Source organism: Sminthopsis crassicaudata, chromosome 1, assembly GCF_048593235.1.
Source record: "Sminthopsis crassicaudata isolate SCR6 chromosome 1, ASM4859323v1, whole genome shotgun sequence".
Lineage (NCBI taxonomy): Eukaryota > Metazoa > Chordata > Mammalia > Dasyuromorphia > Dasyuridae > Sminthopsis > Sminthopsis crassicaudata.
In genome coordinates, this window is record NC_133617.1 from 328,884,376 (window position 1) to 328,911,374 (window position 26,999).

Genomic DNA, 26,999 nt, shown 5'->3' on the forward strand with positions numbered 1-26,999 from the left:
GACAATGGAAAATTTTTTAGAAGCCCACATATTTCCTAAAAGAAAGTTTAAAAGAGATAGCAGTCAAAGGATGAATCTATGGCTTTGAGCTTTGCCATGTCATCCCTGACTTTTGCTCTGATTTATCCAGTGGCTTAATTTATTGGAATTACAAATGTGTTTCTTTCACATTCAAAGTCTTCTCTCTCAGTTTTCCTGCCTATTCTAATTTCCTCATTCAGTACATACTAATGTTTTGAAAATTCTTTTCTTTCCTATTGTCTTTTTGCTGTATTCCACATATTTAACTTCATTTGACCCTTGAATCTATTCTCACACATTCATTTTTCCTTTAAATGTTTCCCAGAGAAAAAACTTTCCCCACTATATGTAAGTGGCCAGAGGTAGGGCCTGCAGAGAGAGAAATGATACCAGATGCTAAGTGCATTATGTCTGAACACGTCATTTATCTTCTGGTTATTATTACAACTACTAAGAAACATTTGTGGAAAGTCGAAGTACTAGGCATTGAATAAAGTAAAATAAGATATAGGTTTGCCTAAATGTGATCATGCTTTTGGAGGTCAAATCTACCAGTATAAGAATTTAGGGGATTCCTAATTAAGTTATTGAAGTTAAAAAAAAATTACAAAACTAGGAACGTCTTTAAAAAGGAACATCTCTCTAAAAAAAGAATATTTTTATACCTCCTTACCTAGATTCATGATTCTTTCCAGCACAGAGCTGATGTTCTGAAATGCTAACCCAGGCTAATTTCTAGATAAGAGGTACTACTATATTGAGGCAAAAAGAATCCCTTAAATAATACAATTTTAGCATTACTTAAGTATATTTCATATTCATAGCAGAAATACTACACTCACTAGATTTTTCTCTGTGTAATTCTCTATGCAATCCAAAACTTCTCTTTTTTTCTTTTTTACTTTGAGATATATTAAAAAATAAAAAAACTGGACTCAAATCTTCTATACTGTGAATTTCTAGGGGACAGTGAGGCAGATATTTTTCCTTTGTATAAGAGCAAGCTAGTTTCAAAAGAAAAAACTAGACAAAGAAAATATTACTTATGATCATTAATAAGTTTTGTTTAACAAGAATAAACAAAAATAAAACTCAGATATTCTACTTTAATGACTAAATTCAATCCTTCCCTTTATCCATATTCTTCCCATTCCTATTTCCCCCTCACCCCACTACAACTTCAGAAGTATACTTTCAGTTAAGTATTTTATTTTTCACATTTTAAGAAAGATACTATAAAACTGGAATCTATATCTCAGTTAATAGTGGAAATTTCATTCATATGTAAGCACTGTCATTTTTCATAAAATATATTTTCCCTTTCTATGTCCCCTCCCCCACTAATTAAAATGTTTCTTGGATTATACTAAGAAATAACTATATTTCTTCATATTGTTCCATTTTGAGATTGATCTGATGCCCTGAAACTAAAAACTAAAAACTAGGGTAATAAACTGTATATTTCCTTAACTTATATTTACGTATCTGGGGAAGGAGAAAAGAAAAAATTGTCTAGAGTCAATAACTGCAGAGTTGTTCCTACAACTTGAAATTTAAAACCTTTTCACCTGGACGGCATTTTAAAAGATTGCACACACTACTATACCACTGTACCAAGTACAACATTTGGCATGTAGTTACGGTTCTAAAATGCTGATCATTTAACTGATGAAACAGCTATGAATAGAAAAAAGAGTTGCTTCAGTAGAAGCTAATCATTGAAAACCTTTGAATATTGTTCTTATTATGACTTACTTTATCACTGTCCAGGGTGTTTTGAGAAGTACGAGAAGCAATTGAAATGGTATCAGGCTGGCTGCTGCCATCACCTTGACTATCCAAATCCTCTCCATCCCTGTGAAGATAAAATTGACTTTAAATTACTAAAAATGTTATTTTTTTCTTCAGAAAAAAAAGAACAATTTGAACCATTTATAATTTCTTTGGAAATTAATAGATTTTTAAAAATTCTACTTTTTTTCCTTATGTTACAATATATACTACAGGAGTTAATATTTTTAGGAAAGATCCCTTTATCATAAAAATGGAAAACCATACTAGAAATAGGACAGAAATGATTTTAAGTGGTAATTGAGAAGGTAATCTGACCATATGTATCAAACGACTTGAATACTTTGGTAAATATTTATCATGGAGATAATACTTCCTCCAAAAACACAAATTATAATTTATCTCTGCCTCATTTTGTAGAATTTTTCTATGTGAACTCCTATAAGTTTTCTATAAAGCTTCAACCCCAAATATTAAAGGTTGTGCATCTTTAATATTCTGAGAGTCACCATGGAGCACTGGAGCTGTCTATCTTTGACTCCTTGCTTTGTGCTTATTGATTGGTCCATCCCCTCTCTATCATATATTTCATGGATGACTTCTAGGGTAACTGGTGATATGCTACAACCTCTTTATTATATGTTCCTCACACATCTCTTCACGCTCCTCGGGTGTCCAGCAATTTTTATATCTTTATAGATCAGTCACATGGCAAAACCAGAAATATTTAAAATGTGTTGAAAAAGATGGATTTAATTTTAGGAAATCACTTTGATTGGTTTAAAGTGTTTAAGAATTTCCTAAATGCAATTAATCCTACTATCTTCCTCCTATAGTTCTGGGTGACTCTCACTGTTGATTTGAGGTATATTTTCTAGATATAAATACTGATGGACTAATTCAGTGGAGTAATGAACCATTTATACATTATAGTCTGAGAAGCAGTAACTTTATAAATTTGGTTTTGTTTCTCTGTGCTGGCTGTTGGGAAGATTTCTTTTTAACATCTGTGGTGTGAGGAAGTTCAATTAGTATCATGCCATTAACAAACAAGAGCATCTGGGAAACTTTACCATCTAAAAGGAATTCTTCTGACATTAAGAATTTATATAGAAGTTCCAGAATCCTCCATGACAGTGGCAAAGCCCTTTGGGAAGTAAAGAAATAGGTGTCTCCATTTCAGATTTCAGTGATCATCAATGAATCATTATTTTTGTGGCTCTATTTATCAAGGACTCTTGGAAGATCTTAACATCTTTCTAGGGGACACAATATTGACCTCTTCATTGTGAAAACTTTCATCATCCATAGAAAACAGTCATTGTTTATGTCCCACCAAACAATATCACATAAGTATCCAAAAGTTGTTTTTGTTGTTTTGTCCTTTATTCTTGAAGGGAACCATGACATCAGGGAGGTGATGCCATGACATGCAAGAGAATTTATTTAAGTGAGGGAGAGCTGTGCAAAATCACTTGCCTTACTTCCTCCCTCCAGTGCCAGCTGGGTCCAGTGACCAATATAGATCAGGACCACTGCAGATGGCTCTGGCATTAGTAAGTGATGGAGGGGAAGGAGAAGAGTAGAACCTACAGAATTAAATAAGAGCTTAAAAACAATCCTTTATTTGCTTGAATTCTAATGCAGACAGCCATTCTGCACATTAAGAATGACCACATACCTTCTTCCCTTCTGTTTAGCTGTTGGAGCTGTTTTAGGAATATGAATTGGCTCTTTTAGTGCTCCTTTCAAATGAATGGTTCTTTCCTGTATTACCTCTCGAATATGCTTGATCCAGTCCTGCTTATTCTCTATACTGGAAGCCTAAAAAGCAAAAACTTATGAATCTATTTTGAGGCAGAATAATTCCCCCCAGAACTTAAAATATACCAAGACATACTACATTCATTTAACACACACACATACACGCCATTTCTTGTTTCAAAACAACTACACAATATGACCAAAAACTGGTTTTGCTTTTGTGGTTAGATAACAACTTCTAATTTCTGACCATTCCTTTGCCAGAAATATTTTTTTATTTTAATTCAATTTTTTTTTTTTTTTTTTGCTATTGTGCAGTCATTTCAGAAGTGTCTGACTTTTTGTGACCCCATTTGGGGTTTTTTTGGTAAAGGTACTGGAATGGCTTGCCAGTTCCTTCTTTAGCTCATTTTACAGATGACAAATTGAAGCAAATAGGATTAAAGTGACTTGTCTAGGATCACACTGCTAGTGGGTATCTGAGGCCAGATTTGAACTTATGAAGATTAATATTCCTGATCAGGTCCAGCAGTCCATTCGCTATGTCTCTTTTTTGAGATTTAGGTTTTGCCTTATGCTTACCTAATATTATGATACTTTCACTGTGTCTATCATTTGCACTGTCCACCCTGAAAATAAGACTACTTAAGAGTCTGCAAAGGCCATACCGTTATACTTAGATAATACTTCAGATCCACAATAAAGACAGCGGATACTTTTGTCATGCTCCCAAATCAATGACTTTTTTATTATCAGCATAAAAATCACAGAGAATAGGCCGTCTGGACATGCATTACAGTACATGAGTCACTAAAGAACAAACAATGGCCCTAGGATTAGAACTAGTCACTCCAACTGGCTCTTAGTTTAGGGCTCTGTCAACTGGTTCATTGTATGGCTATTAAAATATGTATTATATTTGCTCTTTGATTAAATTTAAAATATCATTTTATTGCTCCACTAAAAACTTAAGAGAAATACTCTGAGAAAATATCTACCTGTCATGCTTGACTTTTTTTTTTTTTTTTTTTTTTTTTTTTTTTTTTTTTTTTGCCACATACATAAAAAGGAGATCTTTGTCCCATAAGAATTGATTTCTGGAAAGCATTATCCCACTACTACATGAAAATGATTCCTTTTAGAAATGATTGTGACAAATTATTTAGGACAACAGATAATGAATAACCAGGAAAAGATATCTGTTAATAAAAATGGACAAAACTAGTTTGACTAAATAAACAAAAAATCCCCCCAAAGAAAATGAAAACTCATAGCACAATTTTTAAACTGTCTATCCTTCTCTCTTTTTAAAAAATCAGTTATCATTTTTGAAAATCATCTACTACAGAAAGTAGTTCTATAGAACTATTTGTTCTTTACAGGGAAAGGAATGAGCTGGCCTTTGACTTCCTCCTTATTCTTCTTCTTGACTTAGCCTCTCTGAAATCTTACCTCCCCCATCCCCTTTTTCTAGCTCTCTTTCTTCCTCCCATGAAAAGTATTCTCAAGAGAGTCAGAGAAGGAAAAAAAACTTCGAACCTCTGATCTATTGGAATTGGAATGTCTCATGAAAACAATCAGGAGTTAAAGAGATATCATCTGTGTTAGGGCAAGAAAGAAACAATTTGGCAGAGACTGGAAACAATCAGGAAAAGAGAAACTTTAAGCTTGTCTTGAAAAATTATAATGCCAATTATTTAAAAGGGATTTGTTAACAATTGGATTTAGAAACAATTATAAAATACAATTAGGTAAAAACAAAATGAGGAACAACTTTATAAAGAAATAAGACTCATTTTCGATAACTGAGTAAAATGTTTCACATGCTGAAGGAAATGGCAAATGATTAGTTTTAAGCTATATATAGTAATGGTCTAAGTAAATGGCACAAAGGAGACATATTGTTTCCCATCTATGAAACAAACATAACAACTCCATGCATAGGAATTTCAGGTAAGAAATTATCAATGATTCCTCACATCATAGAGTCTTTTAGCTTCCCTGGGTAAATTATGTTTTACTTTCTTGGAGAAAGTTAGAAAACTCTTGCCAAAGATTCCCCACAAAGTATTCAGTACCTCTGGAAATATAAGCTTTCCCAGAAGATGTTCACTGTGTTCACCCTCTGTAACATACAGGAAGTCTTATTTTTGGATTGTGTTATGATTCTTCTTTTATAATATCTTAAAGGCACCATATTTGGCAATGATATCTGGAAAAATTTCCTAGATGCCTTTTTAAAATCAAAGAACATATGACCATTTTGAAAGAAGTATCTTTCCGCTCAGAGTTGAAGACAGGGGGTGGGCTCTACATAAGTTTTAACACATGCACATAAATAGTTCCCTCTTGGCCTCTGCACATGAAGCAGCTATGACTATATATCTTTGTAAAGTTTATGGTCCCATAATACTCATACTTATAAACTTCAAAAAACTTAAAAATCACATTTACCTAATATTCAGCAATGTGTTAGCTGATTTGTAAATGACATTGGGCCAGAGATATCATACAAACACTGACTCTGTGACTATCCAGATATGTATTACTATATAATGCATTCCTATATGTAATTGGTCAAAATTAAGTAAAATAAGTTCCACAGAGGACTTGAATACTTATAAAATCAGTCCATATTTAAGAAACTATTCAACAGAAAATTCTTAAAAGAACCAAAGACTAGAGTTTTGTTTTTTGTTTTTTTAAACATTTTTAAAAGTCAAATATGAAATAGCTGAAATTCTGATTCACATACTAGAGGCTCATTAAGCATTTGGCTTTTTTCCCAATATTTCTCTGTAATAAATCTCTAGCCATATTTTTCCCAACCTCAGACATCCTTAAGTTGCTGCTTTAGTTTCTGGCCCTTCTAAACAACTCAGAAGAGAACTCCACCTGCATTTTAAAAAACTCTTTGTAGTTCTTCACTAACAAGCCACTTCCCGACATGACTTTAAATAACTCTTCAATAAGAGACTAGGAAAACCTAAACTTTTACCAGTAATCCATTCAAAAATCATTCTACTTTTGACACCACACCCTAAAGAGCATCTCTGAAATTATCCTCACTTTGCAAAAGAAAAGTTAACAGAGAACATGAATTCTCTCCAACAACCTCAAAGGAGTAAGCTAAGAACCTTTTATGCCAAGAGTTACCAAGAATCTCTGCATACTTAATAACCAATTTTTATCACTGTAGCCAAACCAGTCAGACATACAGGTAGAGCCTTTGTCAACATTTGGGAAACTATCCATCAACTTGTTAAGTCTTCAGTTTCAGGTCCATATCTCACTTCTCTGATTGACTATGAAGTCAGACCTGTTTGATTAGCAGTGTAGGAATGAGGGAAATAAAAATGAACCTTCTCTCTCTCTTTTCCCAGCAAAATTAAAACACACCACCATTCATTAGTTGTATTTAGTCAATATAGGAATTTTATCGTTAAGTTTCCAAGCAAGACAGTTACTGCTATCTTGAAAATCAAATGTTTTAAAAAGGCATATACATAATTGTGATATGTTTTTTCATAGGAAACATATGCAAGAGGCCACTCCCCCCATTTCTCCCAGCTTCTCTCTGTTGCTGTTAAAGGCATAAACATATTCCCAGTTACATACTTATAACCTGGGGAGTCATTTTCAACTCTCATGTGCAATCAATTGCCAAGTAAAGTTGACCCAATCTCCATTATCTTACATTCAGTCACTTTTCCACTGCCATTGCAAATACTCTGGTTCAGGTCCTCATTATTTCTTGCCTAGATTACTATAATAGTTCCTATTCCTGTTCATTCCTATATCCATTCCCTTTTCAATCCATTCTTCACATTCCCTATTGTCCAGAAAATAAAGTGTAAACTCATGAACCTGGTTTTTGGACCCTTCCACAATCTGGCTCCAATCTTGTTTTCTACTACTCCCCATGACATCTTCTGTGTTTGAGCCAAACTGGCCTATCTGCCATCGCCTTTTCTCATTCCATTCTCTCCCTTTGTTCACACCATCCTCCAGTGCCTCAAGTACAGGCATCAGAGGAAAGAAATCTCTACCCCATTTCTCCCTTTCCTTTAAGGGTCAGGTAAGATGCCAACTCTTCCATTAAATCTTTCTCACTATCCTTTGTATCAAATGAAATGGAATTCTTTCTGAATTTCTTACAGCACTCTATCTATTGGCATTTAACACATTGTCCTTTGTATTGCAGGTCTTTGCTTGCATGTTGTTTCTCCCAGCTATATTACAAATTTCTTGAGAATAGTTCTATCATGTTTATAATATTTAATCATACATAATCATATAGTAAATACTTAATATTTGTTGAACTGAATTGTTGAACATATTTCCAAGTGTCAGACTTGACATACCTTTAACACAATTTTATTATCAGAAGTTGGGGTCCTTCCTACCCACAGTGCAAATTTGCAAGGATCTCCTTCAACGTGTTCTGTAACACCCAGTTCTGAGGTCTGGAAAAAACACAAAATAATAGATACAGAAACAATTATATATGACTTCAAACAAACAAGACTGCAGCAAATTTTAAAGGTAATTCTATAGTCAAAATTGGTGGCAAATAGAAGAGTTGTAATTTTCAACAATGGAGAAAGCACCTGAATTAATAAGATCAGAGGTAATCTAAGTATTTTAAATAATACTTAATAAAATATAGACAATAGTGATATAGGATAAAAATCATAAAACGCTCAATTTTCAGCCAAAAATTTCAACATCCTCTTTCACAAATTCATTTACTAGAGGAGTTTAAAAAGCATTTAAATCCATTACTTCTAATTTCATTTTCTTTAATTCCACTCTTGGAAGAATTGATGAATTACAAAATAGCTAAAATATTGGTATAGATACAGGGAAAGAAGAGGTTAAGTGATCTGGAAAACCATAGATATCAAAAGAACAGAACTTTTTCCCCCCATTTTTAATGTAGCTCAACCAGTTTACATTGTCAGAATTAATGAAAACAATTTTTTAAGGCAAAAAAAAAATTGAAGGTTAACATTGTGTCATGTCTTAAAAGTAGATTAAAGAATATCTAATCCTGAGATATGTCATCATCTGATTGTCAGTAGCTATTTTAAGAGTTAAATTCCTATCTGTAGAATGTAGATTAACTGGGCTAATTTGTATTTGGAGTGCTTACTTATCGGTATTTTTTCCCTCTCCTAAACAAGTAAATCCTATATTTCTTCTCCTCCAGCAAAAGGAAATGAGTCACAATCTACAGTCCTGGAGGTGAACTCTGAGGGAATCCTAAAATACAAAATAAATTAAATGAAGATGTATTGGCTTCCAAAACATATTAGCTTAGTCTCAAGGGACTGTTTTAAAGCCAAGGAACTTAAAGTGAATTACTACTCAGCAACGTTGCTTTTTCTTTTCCAGTTGGAATGTGTTCTAAAATGATGTAAGTTATTCTGTAAATTGACATTGCCAAAAGGAATAAGCCTGATGAAACTGCACAAAAATGATGAATTTGAGCTTGTAAGTTGCAGAATGTTTGACTCTTTAAATGTCATTAAGATAACTCATAGGTATTAATAACTATTACTCTGTGATTTTGAATAATAAATGTGTGTGTGTGTGTGTGTGTGTGTGTGTGTAAAATATCTTGGTTTAAAGGTTTAAATGCATAATGATGATTCAATTTGTCAAAAATCCACATTTTACCAGGATATGTGAACCAGTGTTAATGACCCTGAGAAAGAAGAAAACAAAACCAAATTTTATTATTCGTATTTTCTCTAACAAAATTGATGAATAAAGTTCCTATTTTCATCGGAGCCCCCAGGACAATTACATGTTGATTTCAACATGAGTCAGGAAGTAAAAAACCAACCAAACAAAACAAAACAAAACAAAACAAAAAAAAACACCCCAACTTAGAATCTACCATGGATTACAGGCATTTCCAAGAAAAGTATGTATGTGGTTAATAGGAAAGGATAAAAATCTTAAAATGTTATGTTAATACTATTAATATTATTATTCCTAGCATTCAACTACTAAGGAAAAAGGGCACCATGTGTATCTGTTGAAGATATATACTGTTGAAAGTATATACTGATGAGAAAAATTCTACAATTAGACACTTAGTTTGTAAAAATTTTTCTGTTAATTAATGAAAAGTGAGTAAGTATGGAAAAAAAAATCAGACAGTATATGGCTAAACTAAGTTAAATGTGACATGGGGCAGAAAATGGTTTAAATTGGTGTCAGAAAAACTTAGGTTCAAATACTATCTCTGAGACTGTGGGTAAAATATTTAATTTCCTTCAGTTTCTTCATTTATAAAAAGAAGGGCTTGACTCCCTTGGTATTCTAGATGTGTGATTTTAATGTTTTCCTATGATCTTAGTAAATATTCTCTGAACACTGGAAAGCAAGTTTCTAACGAGTTTTCACAAAATTGTATATGAGAGCCCTCTAGTGAGCCAAATAGTATCAGAAAATTGCAGTGATGGAGATATGAAAACAGTTTTTAAAAGATGATTTATAGTTTAGGAATATTTGAGAAATTAAACCAACCAAAAAAGTTTTTGGTGTTTATCTATAACATATAATAACACACTTTTTATATTTAGGCTTCAAGATTAGCACTCTGGATAACTATACTTACAAAGAGTTTGCTTTTATAAAGGTACTTGCTTCTTCCACTGGAATCTTTCACCTCCTTACTGAATACTAAGGACATCTCAAAAAGAAAGAGATGCCTCTCCCGACCCTTTCGAATTAAAGTTTTTGGGTCCCACACTTGGAAGGATTCCTGAAGGATAAGTTCTCCCTGAGATTCAATATTCTCATCAAACCCTGAAAAATGGAGGGGGAGGAGGAGAAAGACAAATGAATATGAAAGAAAAAGTAAGAAATGTCAAACATAAAGGTTTTAAAAATATTATTTAAAGACTTTTAATGTACCCACCAACGGGCTGCTAAAATCTCTTCCCCCCTAAACTACCTTTTATCTCTTGTTATAAGATAAGCTAGATAGTGCAATGGATGGAGTGATGGGCTTGGACTGCGGAAGACCCAAATTCAAAAGCCCTCTGAGTAGCTGAGTGATATTAGGCAAGTCATTTAATTTTTCTGTGCCTATAATAGCATATACCTTCTAGGGTTATTGTGAAGAGAAACTCAGGTAATATTTGTAAAGCACCTAACACATAGTAGTTCCATTAATTAGCTCTTCAGTTGAATCTTGTAACTATGTATAGTAAGGATGGCGATCTTCCTAAAACATTACTCTGTACAAATCATTGACTCCAAATTCAAAATTCTTCAACTGCTTTCCATTGTCTATAGGAGCAAACTTCTTAGCCTAAAATTTAAAGGGTTTCAGGAAATATCCCTTGTAACTCTAGAAGATGATTATGAACCACTACAAAGAATTCCCAATCCCTCTAATTTTGTCCGCCTGTATTTTGGATTTCCTTCACAGGCTAATTAATCAGCTATTTCAAAGTCCGATTCTTTTTGTACATCAAAACAACTGTTTGGACATGTATACATATATTGTATTTAATTTGTACTCTAACATATTTAACATGTATTGATCAACCTGCCATCTGGGGGAGCGGGGGAAGGAGGGGAAAAATTAGAACAAAAGGTTTGGCAATTGTTAATGTTGTAAAATTACCTATGCATATATTGGTAAATAAAAACTATTAAAATAAAATTAAAAAAAAAAGGAAATATCCCTTGTTAATGTTTTCTTTCTTCTGAAATTACCCTGGATTTACTTTTCCAACCTTTCTCCATTTACACAATTAAGTCTCTAATATTTCATGTTTATATTCCCATATCCAACTTCTATGTTTCAAGTTAGATATCAAAAATACACTGTCTTATACTAACTTGTTTTTGACATGGAACTATGTGCTGGAAGAAAAGGAAACTTTATGGTTATGATTTATTAAATGAGGTGATACAGAAATAGCATTAGAGAATACTTTTTAAAAAAATTACATTGAGCATAGGATGGCATAGGGGCACCCATAGGCAGAAGACCAGACATCTCTGACCCATGGTGGCTATGGGACACTGAGTAGGTCACTTCACTTCTTAGTTCTCTAAAGAACTCACAAAGCTATCAACTTCTGTCAGTAGAGGGTGTTTCCTCATCTGGGGATTTCCTATAACTATGACATAAGAAATAATGAAGCTTTTTAGGTAAATTTGATAAAATCATTAATGGAAAAATGTGTTGCTTATCCACAGGATTCAATCTGGAGTGGCCAGTGAAAGATAAATTAAAAAGCATTGGTCAAAACAGGGTTATAAGTAGCAATAAGTGTAATCTCTTAAGATTCTTCTGCCTAAGTGTGTTTTTAGAGATATTTCCCTATAGAAGACAGCCTTACATCACTACTGCATCAAATGCTTTTTTGAAAAATTAAATATTTTTTTCATTTATAAAGCACTTTTTTTTTCGTCCTTCCCACTTGTAAAAAAAGGCAAACTTCTAACAACAAATAGGCACAGATAAGATAAACAAATTACCAAATTGCTCAGAATTCTTGATCTGTTTCTAAAAAGCAGACTGAAGAGATGAAGTAATTTTTTAAGATTGGTTAAGCTCTGCCTTGAATGTCAACAACAATGGACTCCTGGGCAGCTCCCATGCTAACACAGCAACATACAAAGGAGAAGAAAAGCACTTTGCCCTAAGGAATATAAATCTACTCTCGGGCCAAGTATCAGAAAATCTAGTATGACCAGACTAACACATCTTTGACAAGTTTGTAGGGTAAATAAAAGTTTAAGAAGTGGCTATCTTTAAATAAAATGTTCAACCAGAGGATGGGAGATGGGGGAGGAAAAAAGTAGATTCCTACAATACTGGGGGGAGGAGGGGGTTGGAAGAGATAATGCCAAAGTTCCTATCAGCTTAAAAGTGTAAAATGAGCAAAAATCAAAACCTATTACAATAAAACCACAAAGCTAAAAATTAGGACAAGTAATAAATAATAGCTCCAGATTTCCACTAATTCAGAACATTCGTTTCCAGGTGATTCATATAAATATAGATATTATACAGGTGCTTCTCACCTTCAAGCATGCTAAGATGCATGGCATCATTGGCTCGCTTTGGCACACTGAGCATCACCTCAAGGCCATCTTTAATTTCTCCTTTGCCTTCTTCACAGCAGGTGAGCAGCTCCTATAGAAGATCAGTAATCATGAACTGACATGTATTGTACAGGTTCTCAAGGAAAAGATATTTAAAAAAAAAAAAAAAAAGAGAGCCATGGATATTGCTCAAAAATGCTCTACCTGAATTGAAACACTATGTGGAAAGACACATCCCAGGATGGTGGATTGGGGTTATGGATCAGATTAAGAAAGACCTATTCCCCCCCATTTTAATGAATTTATTATTTATTTTATCATTTATTTATTTTTTTTAAAGCATTCAATTGAACAAATTTCAAGTTCTGAATTTTCTTCCTCCCTCCAGTCTCTTCATCTATGGAGAAGGCAAGCAATGTAATATTAATTATTCATGTGAAATCATGGAAAACATATTAAATGCTATGTCTGACCTTTATTGACTGTATGATCCTAGGCAAGTCACTTAATTAAAACTCTGTAAGATTAAAAGTTGCAGAACAGCTGTAGATCTGAATTAGGAAAGAGAATTAATTTATTGGGAGGTCCCAACACCATGAAATCATGGATCTGGATTTAGAACTGTCATTAAGATGCCCTAATAATATAAATATTGCAAGAGTTTCCATAGTGAAGGTGTGGAACTACCCTTTGTGTAGTTACAGGTCCCTTTATTTTTTCTAAGAAAAACTCAAAGTTTAAACTAAGATTTTCCTTAGGATACTCATGTGAAATTGTACTTCAGATTTTCCAGTGGGAGCATCATATTACAGGGTGAACAATAAAGCAACAGAAGTCCATATTCTGTTAATTCCACAAATATAATATCAATTCATCTTCTTCCATTATTATTGTTGCTGCTGTTGTTGTTTGTCAGATTGATGATTTATTTTACTAGTGTAGGGAACAGCAGTAATCAGTAAAAGACTTTTGTTATTAATGACAATCAGCACCTTTCTCTGTAACTTATCCAGTCTGGCAGAATTGCCTGACTGAAGGAGTGGGGGGGGGGGGGGGGGGGAAGAAATTGCACTGTCAATATGTGTCAGAGGGAATATGAATGAAGATGACATTTCTCAGTTACACTATGTTGCTGTTGCCATCATCACCACCATCATCAATAATGATGTACTAATGAAAAGTACTTCCAGAATTATAATTATTATTAATGATGAATGTGCTAGAGGAAGACAGCAGCATGAGGAAGATTTGTATAATACTCTCACTTCCACACTAAGTCCCAGGATCATAGAATTAAAAGCTAGTCTTTAAAGACATCATTTTATAAAAGGAGAAATTGAGGACAAGGGACCCAAAGACATGCCCTCTAATAGAAAATAGAAACAGAACCAGGATTTGAACTGAAGTCTCTTGATTCCTTATCCAAGACTCTTAATACAATGCATGAGAAAAAGCCATTTAAGTATACTGAAAAACAAGATTATTTTTAACCAAATGGCACATATACATTATTTTACAGAATACAATTTAAAATAGCTTTAAAAAACTATTGTAATATCCTAATTTTAAATTAGTAACGCTAAATTTATTGCCAGAAAGCCCTCTTTAGAAGAAATTCAAATAATTTTTTAAAAAATTACCTTGTTAAAACAATAAGAAGCACAAAATCAATTTTAAGAATAAAAAGAAATTAAAATTATTTGACTAAGTGAGAAATTACATGAAATATTCTTTACGGAAATAATAATGAGACAAAAAATTACTATCTTTTTTTTAAAAATAAAAAATAGAATCATTAAAACCTGAAGGGCATGTTTTTACATATAAATTTTAACTGTGCCCTTCTTCTGCTCCTTAGAAAGCCCTCTTTACATCTCCTCCACTGTCTTATCTTCAGTCCATGCCTCAGCACTGAGAAGCTAAAATCATACAGTGGGATTATGAGGATTGCTTGCTTCTACTATAGTCATTTATCCATTTTTGTCTCTCTTATAGTAACTTTAAAAAATACTCTGTAATTACTTTGTCCTCATAAAACATATTTCTCCAAAAGTCTGTTTCATAAAACTATTTCTTCAGTAACTAATAAATTTTGTCTTAAAATTTTACACATATAATTGTCAATATATGAAAAAGCCTAGCAGGATTCATAATCAACATATTAATATGGGACAGCAAGCTGGCACAATGGATACAGTACAAAGCCTGGAGTCAGGAAGACTCATCTTTCTGAGTTGAAATCTAATGTCTGACACTTACTAGCTGATTGACTTTAGGCAAATCATTTAACTCTGTTTCCTCAATGAGCTGGAGAAGGAAACAGCAAACCATTTCAGTGTCTTTGGCAAGAAAACCCCATTAAGGGACAGCTAGTTGCTGCAGTAGCTAGAGTACCAGCCCTGAAGTCAGGATGACCTGAGTTCCAATCTGGCCTCAGACACTTAACACTTCCTAGCTGTATGACCTTGGGAAAGTCACTTAACCCCAATTGCCTCAGCAAAACAAACAAACAAACAAACAAACAAAAAAACATATGGGGGAGTCACAGAGTCAGATATGACTAAAGTAATTAAACAATATATTTTAAATTATTTCTATACATCTAGTCAGTACTATGTATTGATGATATGTATTTTATTCTAATCCATCTGTCATATTAAATTCTTAGGATTTGTGAATTAAAATTTGTGTATGTTTTGTTCTTACAGATAATTATGTTCTGTTGGATTTAACATATATTTTTAACATGTTTAACACATACTGAATTGCTTGCCACTTAGGGGAGAGGGGGGGAAGGAGGAGAAAATCTGAAACACAAGGCTATTTAAGGGTCAGTGTTGTCAAATTATCCATGTATATATTTTGAAAATAAAAAGCTTTATAACAATAAACAGACAAACAACAGACGACTATGTTCTAAGAACGATGGTTAGCCTTGATAGAAGTTAATACCTATAAACAAAGCATAAAGTCCGAAAGTAGCAAATTATTAGTTTTAACAAAATTTGTCAAAAATACACAATTAATATTTTCTCTTTCCAGTTTTCTGAGAAACATTTATAGAATACAAACTGAAGAAAAATATTAAAATAATAGAAGGGAGTTTTGTGCTCTAATATATAGTTCAGAAAAGTCTATAATCCAAATATCACTGTACATACTTTTAAGAGGAGCTGATATTTTGTTATTCGCTGGACAGGCTTAATAAGGTACGAAGAAATGGAATTGGCTAGCCCATGCCGTTGTTGTATCTCCTGTAATAAAACAAGATTTTGAACATTTTAATTCTGGAAGACAACATTGAATGTTGCACTATATAAAAACATATCATTCCTATAAACTATCACTGACAATTTGACCATGTAAATTTAATAACCCATTCTCAAGTGACTTTTCTTTTTATGCTGTGTCAAACTTGAATATTCTTGACCTTTGACTCTTTGACTTCTGATTCTTGTTTGCTTGATTTTTTAATAATCTACTAGCTTAGTTTCTAATCTAATTTATAAGCCTACTTTCTATTCCCCATCCACTTAAATTTTAATGGCACAAATTATAATTTTATTACTGTTTTTCACTTTTCTTCCAGCTGTAAAATATTTTTTAAAAATATGTAAAAAGTTGATCTTTCTAATTGTTTCTATAATGTCTTCTCTTTCAAATTGGACATCAAAACTACATTCAAACATTTAAAATATTTTACAAAACTATACCTGTATTTATGAAGGTATCTATTTAAACTAAATCAAACATGAAATATATATTTGCTTATGACTAATCAAGCAGTGGTTTATTCATGAAAAGAGCAATGAAGGAATGACTTAAAAAGTTATTACTATTGTAAAGCCACCAGGGGGAGAACTATGCCAAGTTGCTAACTTTTTATGTAGGGGTGTAGCTATGTTGATGAAATAATGCTGACAAAATATGCAATGAAATTTCTATCCTTCAATTAAATGATACAGCTTAGGTGGGGTAAATTAAAAACCTGGAATTTGTTTCAGCTTCAGTAATTTCAGTTCAACTTAGCTAAATGTTAATTATTAAAATGTTCATATATTAATGTTTCAAAAAAGCAGAATTTTAAAATAATATAAATGAATTAATTTAGTATACTGATATAGAAAACTGTCATTATAGATTATACAGATAGGGATCGGCTCTGTGGTATCAAAGATATAGGGAACCTCTTGGATGGGAAAACTCATCCTACACTAAGGTAATCTGGTACCAACTCTTCAATTTAGTCTTAGAAAGTTTGCTTAGAGAAAAGCTTTTTAAACTGTGGGTTGTAGCTCTATATGGGATCGCATGACTAAATGTGAGGGTCATGAAAAATTTGGCAACTGGTATCAAATATTCCATCAAGATTTAATTTTTTATGTAAAAATAAATAAGCACATCCATCTTAATATGCAAATGTTTTCATCTTTAATATATATTATACTAAATGAAATGTATACTAAAAAATCAATAATATTATACTAAATAATAAAATCATATGTATACCAAAAAATTGTCTTAAAATAAATTTACTATCAGTAAATGTTTGATTTGTATGCCTCTGTTATATACTTATATACGTGAGGGTCAATTTCTCTGGTGAAAAGGGGTCACAAGTGGAAAAAGTTTAACAACCCCTGCTTTAGAAGAGTGGTGTCTTAACTGAATATAATAGAAACCACTAAACCATACATAAAGATCCTGTGATTCACATACTGACAGTTTTTAGATGTAATATCTTCTGTATTTTAAGTATTTTTATTTCTTTTGTTAAATATTTTCTAAGTATATTTTTACGTGATTAAGGGCATGTGGTCAGTCACATGAGGCCATGAGGCATGTGAGCAGTAAGATGTTACATGAGTTTGTGCAAGGTCTTACAACTAGACTATATCAGAGATGATACTTGAATTTACCTTCCTAGGATAGCTCTCTAACCATTATCACAGTGATTCTCAAGAATCAGAGTGCATTTTTGAGATTTGTTAGCTTATTTACAATTTGTTACAGGATTGTACATATATAACCTATGTTAGATTGCTTGCTGTCTTGGGGAGGAGAGAGGTAAGGAAGAGAGGGAGAAAAATTTGGAACATAAAAGTCTTACAAAAATGTATCAGTGAAATGAAAACTCACTTATGAAGTAAGTTTCTAAAACCAAAAAAACCCAAAAACCCCCCACAACACTTTGCTTCTCCAAAATATATCCTAAAAACATATGATAGTATATCTAGAGAAAAGTCTAGGGAAAAGTTATACTACTCAAGAAAATAGCTCTTCTCAAATTTTCAACTCCATCACAGAATCAAAGAAACTTAGACCTGGGAAGAACCTTAGTGATTGCCTAACCTCATAACTTCATTTTACCTGGTTCTATACTCAGTAATTGGTGTGAGAAGTTATGAAACAAGAATATCTAATCCAAGATCATATATATAAACCACCAGATAATAGTGGAATATTTGGGACTTTTAGTATTTAGGTCCTTCTGTTATTTAATAATACCTCACATGTCAGTGAGTTATTGCTTTACAATATATTGTCTTATATGACCCTCATAATGGTATGAAGTAGAAGGTATTTTATAAATGAGGGTGCTAAAGCATAAACTGGTTAAGTGATTTGTCCAGGGTCACATAGCTATTAGGATGGAATGTGGACCAAGTATTACTGATTACAAGTCCAATGTTCTATCCAAAATTCATAGTCCATTTTTACTTATTCTGTTACTTCTTATTTTAGAAAGGTCAAATGTTCCTCAATAAAATGCAAGAAATTATTTATACAAAAAATATACCACTTATTTTTCTTTCAAATAAAGTACATTTTTGTTGTGGTGGAAGAAGGGGAAGAAAGAAAAGGGTAGCGATGTCTAATGGTTGATATGTCCTTAAAAGAATCTGTAAAATGTCAGTCTAGTGACTAATCATATAAACCTGAATGGAGCATTCATTTACATTTTAATCACATACTGAATATCCTTCCTCTGGATATGAACATTGATCACAGAACATAGTTATTATAAACCAAGCTCAATGGGATTTTTGGAATTAGGATTAATTTATAATATATGACTCAAGTGTATTGCTTCTATCCACAAAGAACATACTCTCATGTTTTTTCCTTTTTATTTAGTTCTTGCCATTCTAAATGAAACATGATTCTGCTAACACCATTTCTCACAAAGATAGTACATTCCCTATCATATGATTTAAGGATAAAATGCAGGAAAGGAGGGAGATAACAATAGAAAATTACTTTTAAGAAGTTTTTTTAAAAATTCTAACAAGATACTGATAAAATCCTTAATGTATACATTCATAAGTTCACTTATTCTTAAATTCAAAGAATAATGGAAACTTCTAAATATTTTTGTGCTTTGAATTTTAAATGTACCATATGCTATCATAGTTTAAACTTCTAGAAATAACTCTTCCTTTGTGCACAGTCTTTGAGTTTAATACAGTCTTGAAGAGACCTCAGTTCATGTGAAATTTTAAAGCTTTCACACAAAGACAAAAATAGCACGGAGCTTCTAGTAGATTTAGAAAGTATTACCATCAACTGCAAAGATAATAAAAATACTAAGATTTCACAGCATCTGAAGGAACATGAAGAAGCTATTTATTGGAAGGTCCACATTTAAATCCTGTTGAGATCCTAAAGATTAAGAATCCCATCTTGTGATGCAAGACAATTCTGACTAAGATGCAGTATTTAAAAGGGAGGATAATAAAGACTATTGATACTAAAACATATTGCTGAAGAAGTCAATGGAATTTTCTTTTAATATCTAAAAAAGGAACTATAGAGACTGAATGTGGATTGAAGTAGTGTATTTTTATCTCTTTTGTTTGTTTGTTTGTTTTTTCTTTCTCATGTTTTTTTCCCTTCTGGTCTGACTTTTCTTTCACAACATGAAAAATATGGAAATATGTTTAAAAGGATTGTACATATATAACCTATTATTATATTACTTGCTATCTTGGGAGGTAAGGAAGAGGAAGAAAAATTTGGAACACAAAGTTTTACAAAAGTATATTGTTAAAAAACTATCTTTACATGTTTTTTGAAAAATAAAATACTTTGAGGGAAAAAAAAAAGAACCCTACTTTAAAGATGAGAGGTTAAGGAGACAGTATTACAATGTTCCTTGGTATAAGCACAAAGATAATGATTATAGTAAACTCCAATTATCTATAGTGTAACTTTTCATATGGCATTTGAGTAGCACATCAGATGGATGTTATTATAAGAGGAATTCAAATGAGTCTATCTTTTAATTCACAGCAGCACCTTTGGCTAACAACTTGAATTTCATCTAATTTTTCTAAGAGTTGAGAAAGTCATCAAACTCCATGCCTTTTTATATACAATGATCTTCACAAAGTTTTTTTTTTCCTCTCCCTGAAACAGAAAGACCTTATCTTACCTTGCTTCAAAGACAGCAAGGTTTATGAAACTGATATAAATCTGCAGTTTTCTATGGTGCCAGTTTGCAGGATTTGTAATCTTGTGCTATATTTGGCCATTGATGCCAACAGTAAAACAAAGCAGATAGAAGCTATTTTTAAAATTGAGGGACATTTCTACTTTAAAGTAAGAAGATAAAGAAGGTAGTGTCATTATTTTCCACTATGTAGGTTCAATTCAATAAAATCTGTAATATTACAATGGCTATCTAAGTAAATTTTATGCTTTTTAGATTGATAGATTTTACTTACTCAAATATAACTCATTGTTGCTAAATAATTTCTTTTAAAAATCACATTTCATGTTTAAATGTAAAATGGTATATAAGTCACTAAAAAAAGCTATTGTTGTAACTTGAAATGCTTTATGTCAAACTCAATCTATACAACTCCTAAGGGCTGATTGAATAGGAATGAAATGTAATTGAAAAATGTTTATCAAAATAAATAAAAATACAATACAACATAGATAATGGTAACTTGTGGTTTTTCAAGTCACTGGAGAAGGAAATGGCAAACAATCCTAGTATATTTGCTAAGAAAAACATCATGGATAGCACTAACATGATAGGGTTCATAGGGCCACAAAGTTCAGAATGAATGAATGACCAAACAAGAAGTCAATGATTTGTGCCACATCATGTAAAGTTTAGTTGTCAATTTGGTGTGTAAATTGTATGCAAAATTTCAATCATATGCATGCTACTTTTAAAAACTGATCTTGTACTTACATCAAAATAGGATCCTGCATGCTCTAGTATAAGCTGAGTAGAGTCTGGTTTATTTTTACAATATGTGACATACATTTGAAACTTGTCTGCCTGTAAAAAACAAAGAAAATATTTTATGTAAGAACCTTTCATGAACTGTAAGATTGAAAAGTATGAGCAAATATTTTGTAAAAACAACAGTTCAAGAAAAAAAAAATGCCTTAAATAAGAATAACATAATCTGCTTAATAACAAAAAAAGCTTCTAAAATCAGAAAAGCTCCCTCTGCTAATAATCACTGCTTCATTAACTGAACTATTAAAAATAAAATTAATGATTTTTTTCCTCAAAAATACTCTGCTTTAGAATGTAATTTCAGGAGAGGGACACTGAATTCATTTATAAGTTATATCCAATATTCAGCAATGGGTGGGTGGATGAAGTAACAGATATTAAAGAGCAATAAAAATTCTTTGCACTACCCCATCTACTATTAGGTTTTCCTGACCGAATAATGGCTTGGATTTTATTACCCAAGTAACGAAGCAATGTCCAACATCTTCTGGTAATTGTTCATATTTTTCCAGCTCTTTTAAAAATATGCTGCAGAGAAGAAAGAAAATTATGAAAAAGTTTAATAATTTGATGTGCCAGGAATCCAGGATTTCACCTATGTGCTAACCAGTCCCTCCTCCAATGCAAATCACAACCCTTCCATTCCCTTGTAGATGGCTTCAGGAATTAGATTCTATCCAAAAAAAGAAAAAGAAAGAAAAGAAGAAAAAAAAAAAAAAAAGAAAGAAAGAAAGCAGGAAAGGAAAGAAAACATTCTTACTTAATGGCTAACCCCATGGTGATGAACCTTAAAAGAGGTGTTCATTTTAACTTCACCTGGTCAAAGAGAGCTCCCAAAGTTTCCCAGTCAAGTTTCTAATAACCAAGAAGCTTTTTCCTGACATAAAACATTTTAAGGTTCACTTATGAAGCAGATGGTGCAAGTGCAATTATTCTTTTTTTTACAAATATAAAAACAAAACAAAACCATGAGGCTTAGAGAAGGTGTAAGACATATCCATACTAACAGTAAGTGCTTTTTTGTTTTTTTTTTTTTTTTTATTTAGAATTTTTTTTCCACAGTATATATGCATGAATAATTTTTTTTTATAATATTATCCCTTGTATTCATTTTTCCAAATTATCGCCCCCCTCCCTCCACTCCCTCCCGTGGATGACAGGCAATCCCATACATTTTACATGTGTTACAATATAACCTAGATACAATATATGTGTGTAAATACCATTTTCTTGTTGCACATTAGATTCCGAAGGTATAAGTAACCTAGGTAGATAGACAGTAGTGCTAACAATTTACATTCACTTCCCAGTGTTCCTTCTCTGGGTGTAGTTATTTCTGTCCATCAATGATCAACTGGAAGTGAGTTAGATCTTCTCTATGTTGAAGATATCCACTTCCATCAGAATACATCTTCATACAGCATTAAAGTGTACAGCGATCTTCTGTTTCTATTCATTTCACTCAGCATCAGTTGTTGTAAGTCTCTCCAAGCCTCTTTAACAGTAAGTGTTTGACGTACAATTTCAATAACCTCAATTCTCCTTATTTACTGTTAACCTGGACTTTTAAGCTTCTGCCTCTGATTTTGGCCTCTGCCTTTTGATTCTACACACCATTTCCTGATTACTCTATAGAGGAAGCAAAGTTGCCCAGTGTACAGGGTGAGGACCTGAAATCTGGAAGACTTGAGTTCAAATCCTGTCACTTGATATTACAAGCTGTGTGACCCTGGATAAGTCCTTTACCCTGTATACAGCAGTTTCCTCAACTGCAAAGTTGTTGTGAGGACTAAATGAAGTAATATTTGCAAAATGCTTAGCACACTGCCTGGCACATAGTAAGTACTTAATAAATTCTCTTCTTCCTTATGTCTAGCATTGATTACCTCATATACAAAAAAAAATGTTCAAATGTCTATTGAATTATAAGCCATTAACAGAGTATTCAAAATATCCATACTTTTGCCCAAACTTTATTCTCAACCTTACCTTGCATTACTCTCTCAACAACCAAATCAATCCTACTCATTCTTTCTTAAATAAATCCTACATTTTTTGTTGCCTCAGTTTTGATCATGTTATTTCTTTCTGTCTTCTTCTACAGCACTTGCCTGCTGACAAAACACCCAGTTTAAAAGTTCAGTTCAAAACTCCCTTCCTTCATAAAACCTTTGCTGGTCTCCACAAACGTTATCTCTTTACCTCCAGAATCCTCATACTACTGTATTTATAATTCCAGTGACATTTTCTGCCTTGCAATTACATAGTACTTGGCACATAGGGCATTTAGAGGAAGTGCATCCACTTTTTTCAACTAGGAAGAATGATGGAAAAAAGCCCTCATGTCAGCTGCTTCTTCATGCCTATTATCTAAAAGGAAATTATGAGTGGCAGCCAAACTGAAGAAGAGCTTAGTCCAGCTATAGCATTTCCTACTTCACCCTAATAAAGTAATTAACCAGTCCTGTTGCTCACTGAGAAGAAAGGAGGCTACTGGGCTTTCTATTCAGATATTTCCCTAGTTTCCACCACAGTGAAAACACATGCATGAACTGCAGTTAATCTGAAGCTATGGATTTGTTATGCAGTTAGTGATGTGCCACTTAGATGACACAGAAGCTATGGAAATAAATGCTAAACACAGACAAAATTTCTGTTTTTTAAGGAAATCTCCAGAGAAGTGCCTTAATTTCAAAAATAACATGCTTTTCAAAGATTAAAGTCACTTACTTATTATGAAACTCATAAATTTCCTGCATATTTCCGAAGATAATATGTTCTTTATTTACAATGCCAGGTGGTATCTCCTCAACACCGCTGGTCATTTCCCACAGATACGTCTGAAAGGGAGGGAAATAAATAGATTATATCCAAAGATACTACATTACCAAGAAGCAGCTATTTTTGACACTTAAATGACTACTTATCACTAATGTGCAAAGAGAAACAAAAGTTAAGATGGTAATTTTAAAAAGGCCAGATTTTTAAAATAAGTTCTTAAATTGGTATTCCCACTCAAGATAGTGGCTATAACTCTCACTCTGAAGCTTTCTGTAGTGCATCAGAATATCAGAATTAATATGCATCATACTATAAGAAGTGATCATATGGTATAGCAGCCCCTGCCGAATGTTATTTACCCATTATAATTACTGAGCAAGTTTCCACGAAATGGCTCAAAAATTCTATACAAAGAAGGATGTCAGCCAGTCGTGATAAACAGAATGAAAGAATTAATGCTGTATCATGTCTATTAAACCCTCAAATAAATTTAAACCCTTCACAGAAGGGGGCAGTCATGAATTATTGCTCATAAGGTCTCTAGAGAATCTAAATGACTGGAATTAATAAAAGATACTAATCCAAACTAAACCCAAACCAAAAAATAACAAAGAAAACTTACATCCATACATTCTCGAAGGTCTCTTACATAAGCCTTTTCAGTCTGAATTAATTCAGCCATTATAAACCTTAAAGTGAACAAGAGGGTATATTACTCGAAACAACTTAAATAGGTAATGATATTTAATATAGTCTTTTCTCTTTTGCTAATAGCAATAAAAAGAACATTGTTGATAGTTTAAACTCAATGTGGTACATATGACATATATTACATAACAAATTCAAATATGAGAAGATTCTCTGTGTCTGTGTGTGTATGTGTGTGTTTATGTTCACCAAGGAAAGATAGATCTGTAGGAAATTTCACCTGTCATTTCAGAGAAAAATAAAGATGTAAGACTAAAATTATTAAAGAAAATGGAAGGAGAAATTCTATTTTTAAAAAATTTGATATTATTCAGTTTCTAAAAGGTCAACCCTTTGAATTTTATGCCTACAATTTATCCTTGTTTGAATAACTCAATTCTACAACTAAGTTATAATATGATAGTTTCAAAATAACAAAAAAAAAAAAAAAAAAAAAAAAAAAAGAGTTGTCAACACCCAACTCAAAAGGGGATAGACAATTGAGAGGGAAAATTATACTACTTCAGAAGCAGGTAAAAAGACAGGTAGAATGATTGTATGTGAAAAATCAAAGAAAACTGTGGCACCTGATTTCAGAACACACATATATTAGTCAGATAACAAGCTTCATTATCTGTATGAAGGACTAAGATTAAATCTGCAAATGCCTTACTCTTTTCTTCGAGCAGATTTTCGCTTTTCTTCATTAAGTTCATGAGCAGCATCTCGCAGTTTGACTTCTGATCCTGGGACACTGGCTGGGATTATATCCAACTGAAGGCTTTTACTCTGTGAGAAAAAAGGGGAGCCCCGTATAGTTGGGGAAAAAGAGAAGATGAACTTTGTTATTTAACGAGCAAAGGGGTCATTAAATAGAATATACTTGATTTATTCAATCCACACACGTAAACTTACTGATTTATTGGTATCTGAAGAGATCCCCAGAGCCTTTTCCAAAGAAGTCCTATATTTTTCCATCCGCAGAGAGAAATCTCTGTACCTTTTATCCACAGCAGTGACACATTTTTTAATCTCTGCTGCATGGGCATGCCCCTTTTCACAAAAGCCATCAGCCAGCTGTATCAACAGCTTTACTCTCTCTTTGGTTTGCTGTGAAAAAACAAAAATAAAAAACAAAAACCAGGAAACTATTGTGAAGCAAATTCAACTCAAATGCCAGAAATCTGAAATATGGTAGTTAGTTACCTATAATTTGCTTCTTTAAAAATGAAAATAACTGCTGATGGTGAAAACTTAGAATGAAATCATAGAGAACCTGAAGAGTAACATCAATCCATGGCTCCAAACAGGACCACTCTCATTCATTCTGTATCAATAAGCATGCGATTTCCTTTTTTAGATATTAAAAAGAAAATTCCATTGACTTCTTCAGCAATATGTTTTAGTATCAATAGTCTTTATTATCCTCCCTTTTAAATACTGCATTCCTCCTTAAAAACCTCAATTAATTTTTAAAAATTAATTTTATAATTATAAATTTTTTTGACAATATATATGCATGAGTAATTTTTTTTATAACATTATCCCTTGTATTCATTTTTCCAGATTTTCCCCTCCCTCCCTTTACTCCCTCCCCTAGATGACAGGCAATCCCATACATTTTACATGTGTTACAGTATAATCTGCAACTTCATTGGCACAGAAAACTCTCAGTGAAGAAATTCTCTCTACCAATGAAGAGTTCCAACCATTCTACAACTTATATAATCTTAGAGAATATTTATTCTATATTCTAGACGAATTTGGTCATCTCTGAACATGTCCTGGGCATTTTTATAAAAAAATAATTCTTGTGTCCGACTCTCATTCGTCACTAATAATAAATTTCTTCTTTTGTCCTTATTATGATCTTTGACCCTGCTCTAACTTTTAAAAATCCATCTATCCTTTCCACTCTGGCATCACCCCTCTTTTACCATAGTAATAAGTCACTAGCCACTATTCTAAAAAGGCTGCATGGTATAACTGAAAAAAGCCTAGACATTAACTCTGGAGAGATCTGGTCAAATCCATCCTGATTTGTAGTAGTTATATGTCCATGGACAAGTCTCATATGTTTCAATTTCCTTATCTATAAAACTGAAATAGTATCTACCCTATCATGTTTTTGGAAGTTATCAAATAAAATAACTTCATTAAATTATGAGTTTATAGCTTTAGATGCCATATATAAATGATCTCGTTGGAATACACAGGAGCCATCTGACAGCGGCTGCTTGGAGAGCCAACCCAGAATGGATCTCCTCTTGTGAGAGGATGATACAAGGAGACTGAGAGACAGTTGCTGTTCTCTGACCTCTCTGACTGAGAGGCTGTTGCACTGTCTGACCTCTCTTCCCTTTGCCTCTAATTTATCTCGTTCCCAGTACGCAACACCTGTGTCAGCAAAGGCTGTCCTGCAACTCCTTCAGATGCTATGATCCACAGCTGTGGAGGCTCTTGGGGAATTGACCTGTTCTGTCTTAACAACCTCTCCCAGCATTCCTGTCTTTCCAAATTGGTGCACTTCTAATCTGCATTTTTCCTATCACCCAAGATCTTTGATTGCATTCCTGAGAATCACTATATGAAATACGAAATGAAATGATTTCAT

General features: G+C 32.8%; 1 protein-coding gene across 2 annotated transcripts in view; it reads right to left on the reverse strand.

Annotated features, from left to right (window-relative positions):
- The window catches only part of TRIO (trio Rho guanine nucleotide exchange factor), a 274,467-nt gene that overhangs the window by 105,500 nt on the left and 141,968 nt on the right, over positions 1-26,999 (reverse strand). For both annotated transcript variants that reach the window (XM_074279114.1, XM_074279115.1), the window contains exons 18-29: positions 25,301-25,495; positions 25,059-25,174; positions 24,321-24,387; positions 23,648-23,757; positions 21,376-21,445; positions 20,864-20,953; positions 15,819-15,911; positions 12,637-12,748; positions 10,208-10,398; positions 7,941-8,042; positions 3,494-3,636; positions 1,777-1,876 (exon numbers count right to left, since the gene is read on the reverse strand). In XM_074279114.1, coding sequence (XP_074135215.1) covers positions 1,777-1,876; positions 3,494-3,636; positions 7,941-8,042; positions 10,208-10,398; positions 12,637-12,748; positions 15,819-15,911; positions 20,864-20,953; positions 21,376-21,445; positions 23,648-23,757; positions 24,321-24,387; positions 25,059-25,174; positions 25,301-25,495 — 1,389 coding nt within the window. The remainder of the gene's footprint in view (positions 1-1,776; positions 1,877-3,493; positions 3,637-7,940; positions 8,043-10,207; positions 10,399-12,636; positions 12,749-15,818; positions 15,912-20,863; positions 20,954-21,375; positions 21,446-23,647; positions 23,758-24,320; positions 24,388-25,058; positions 25,175-25,300; positions 25,496-26,999) is intronic.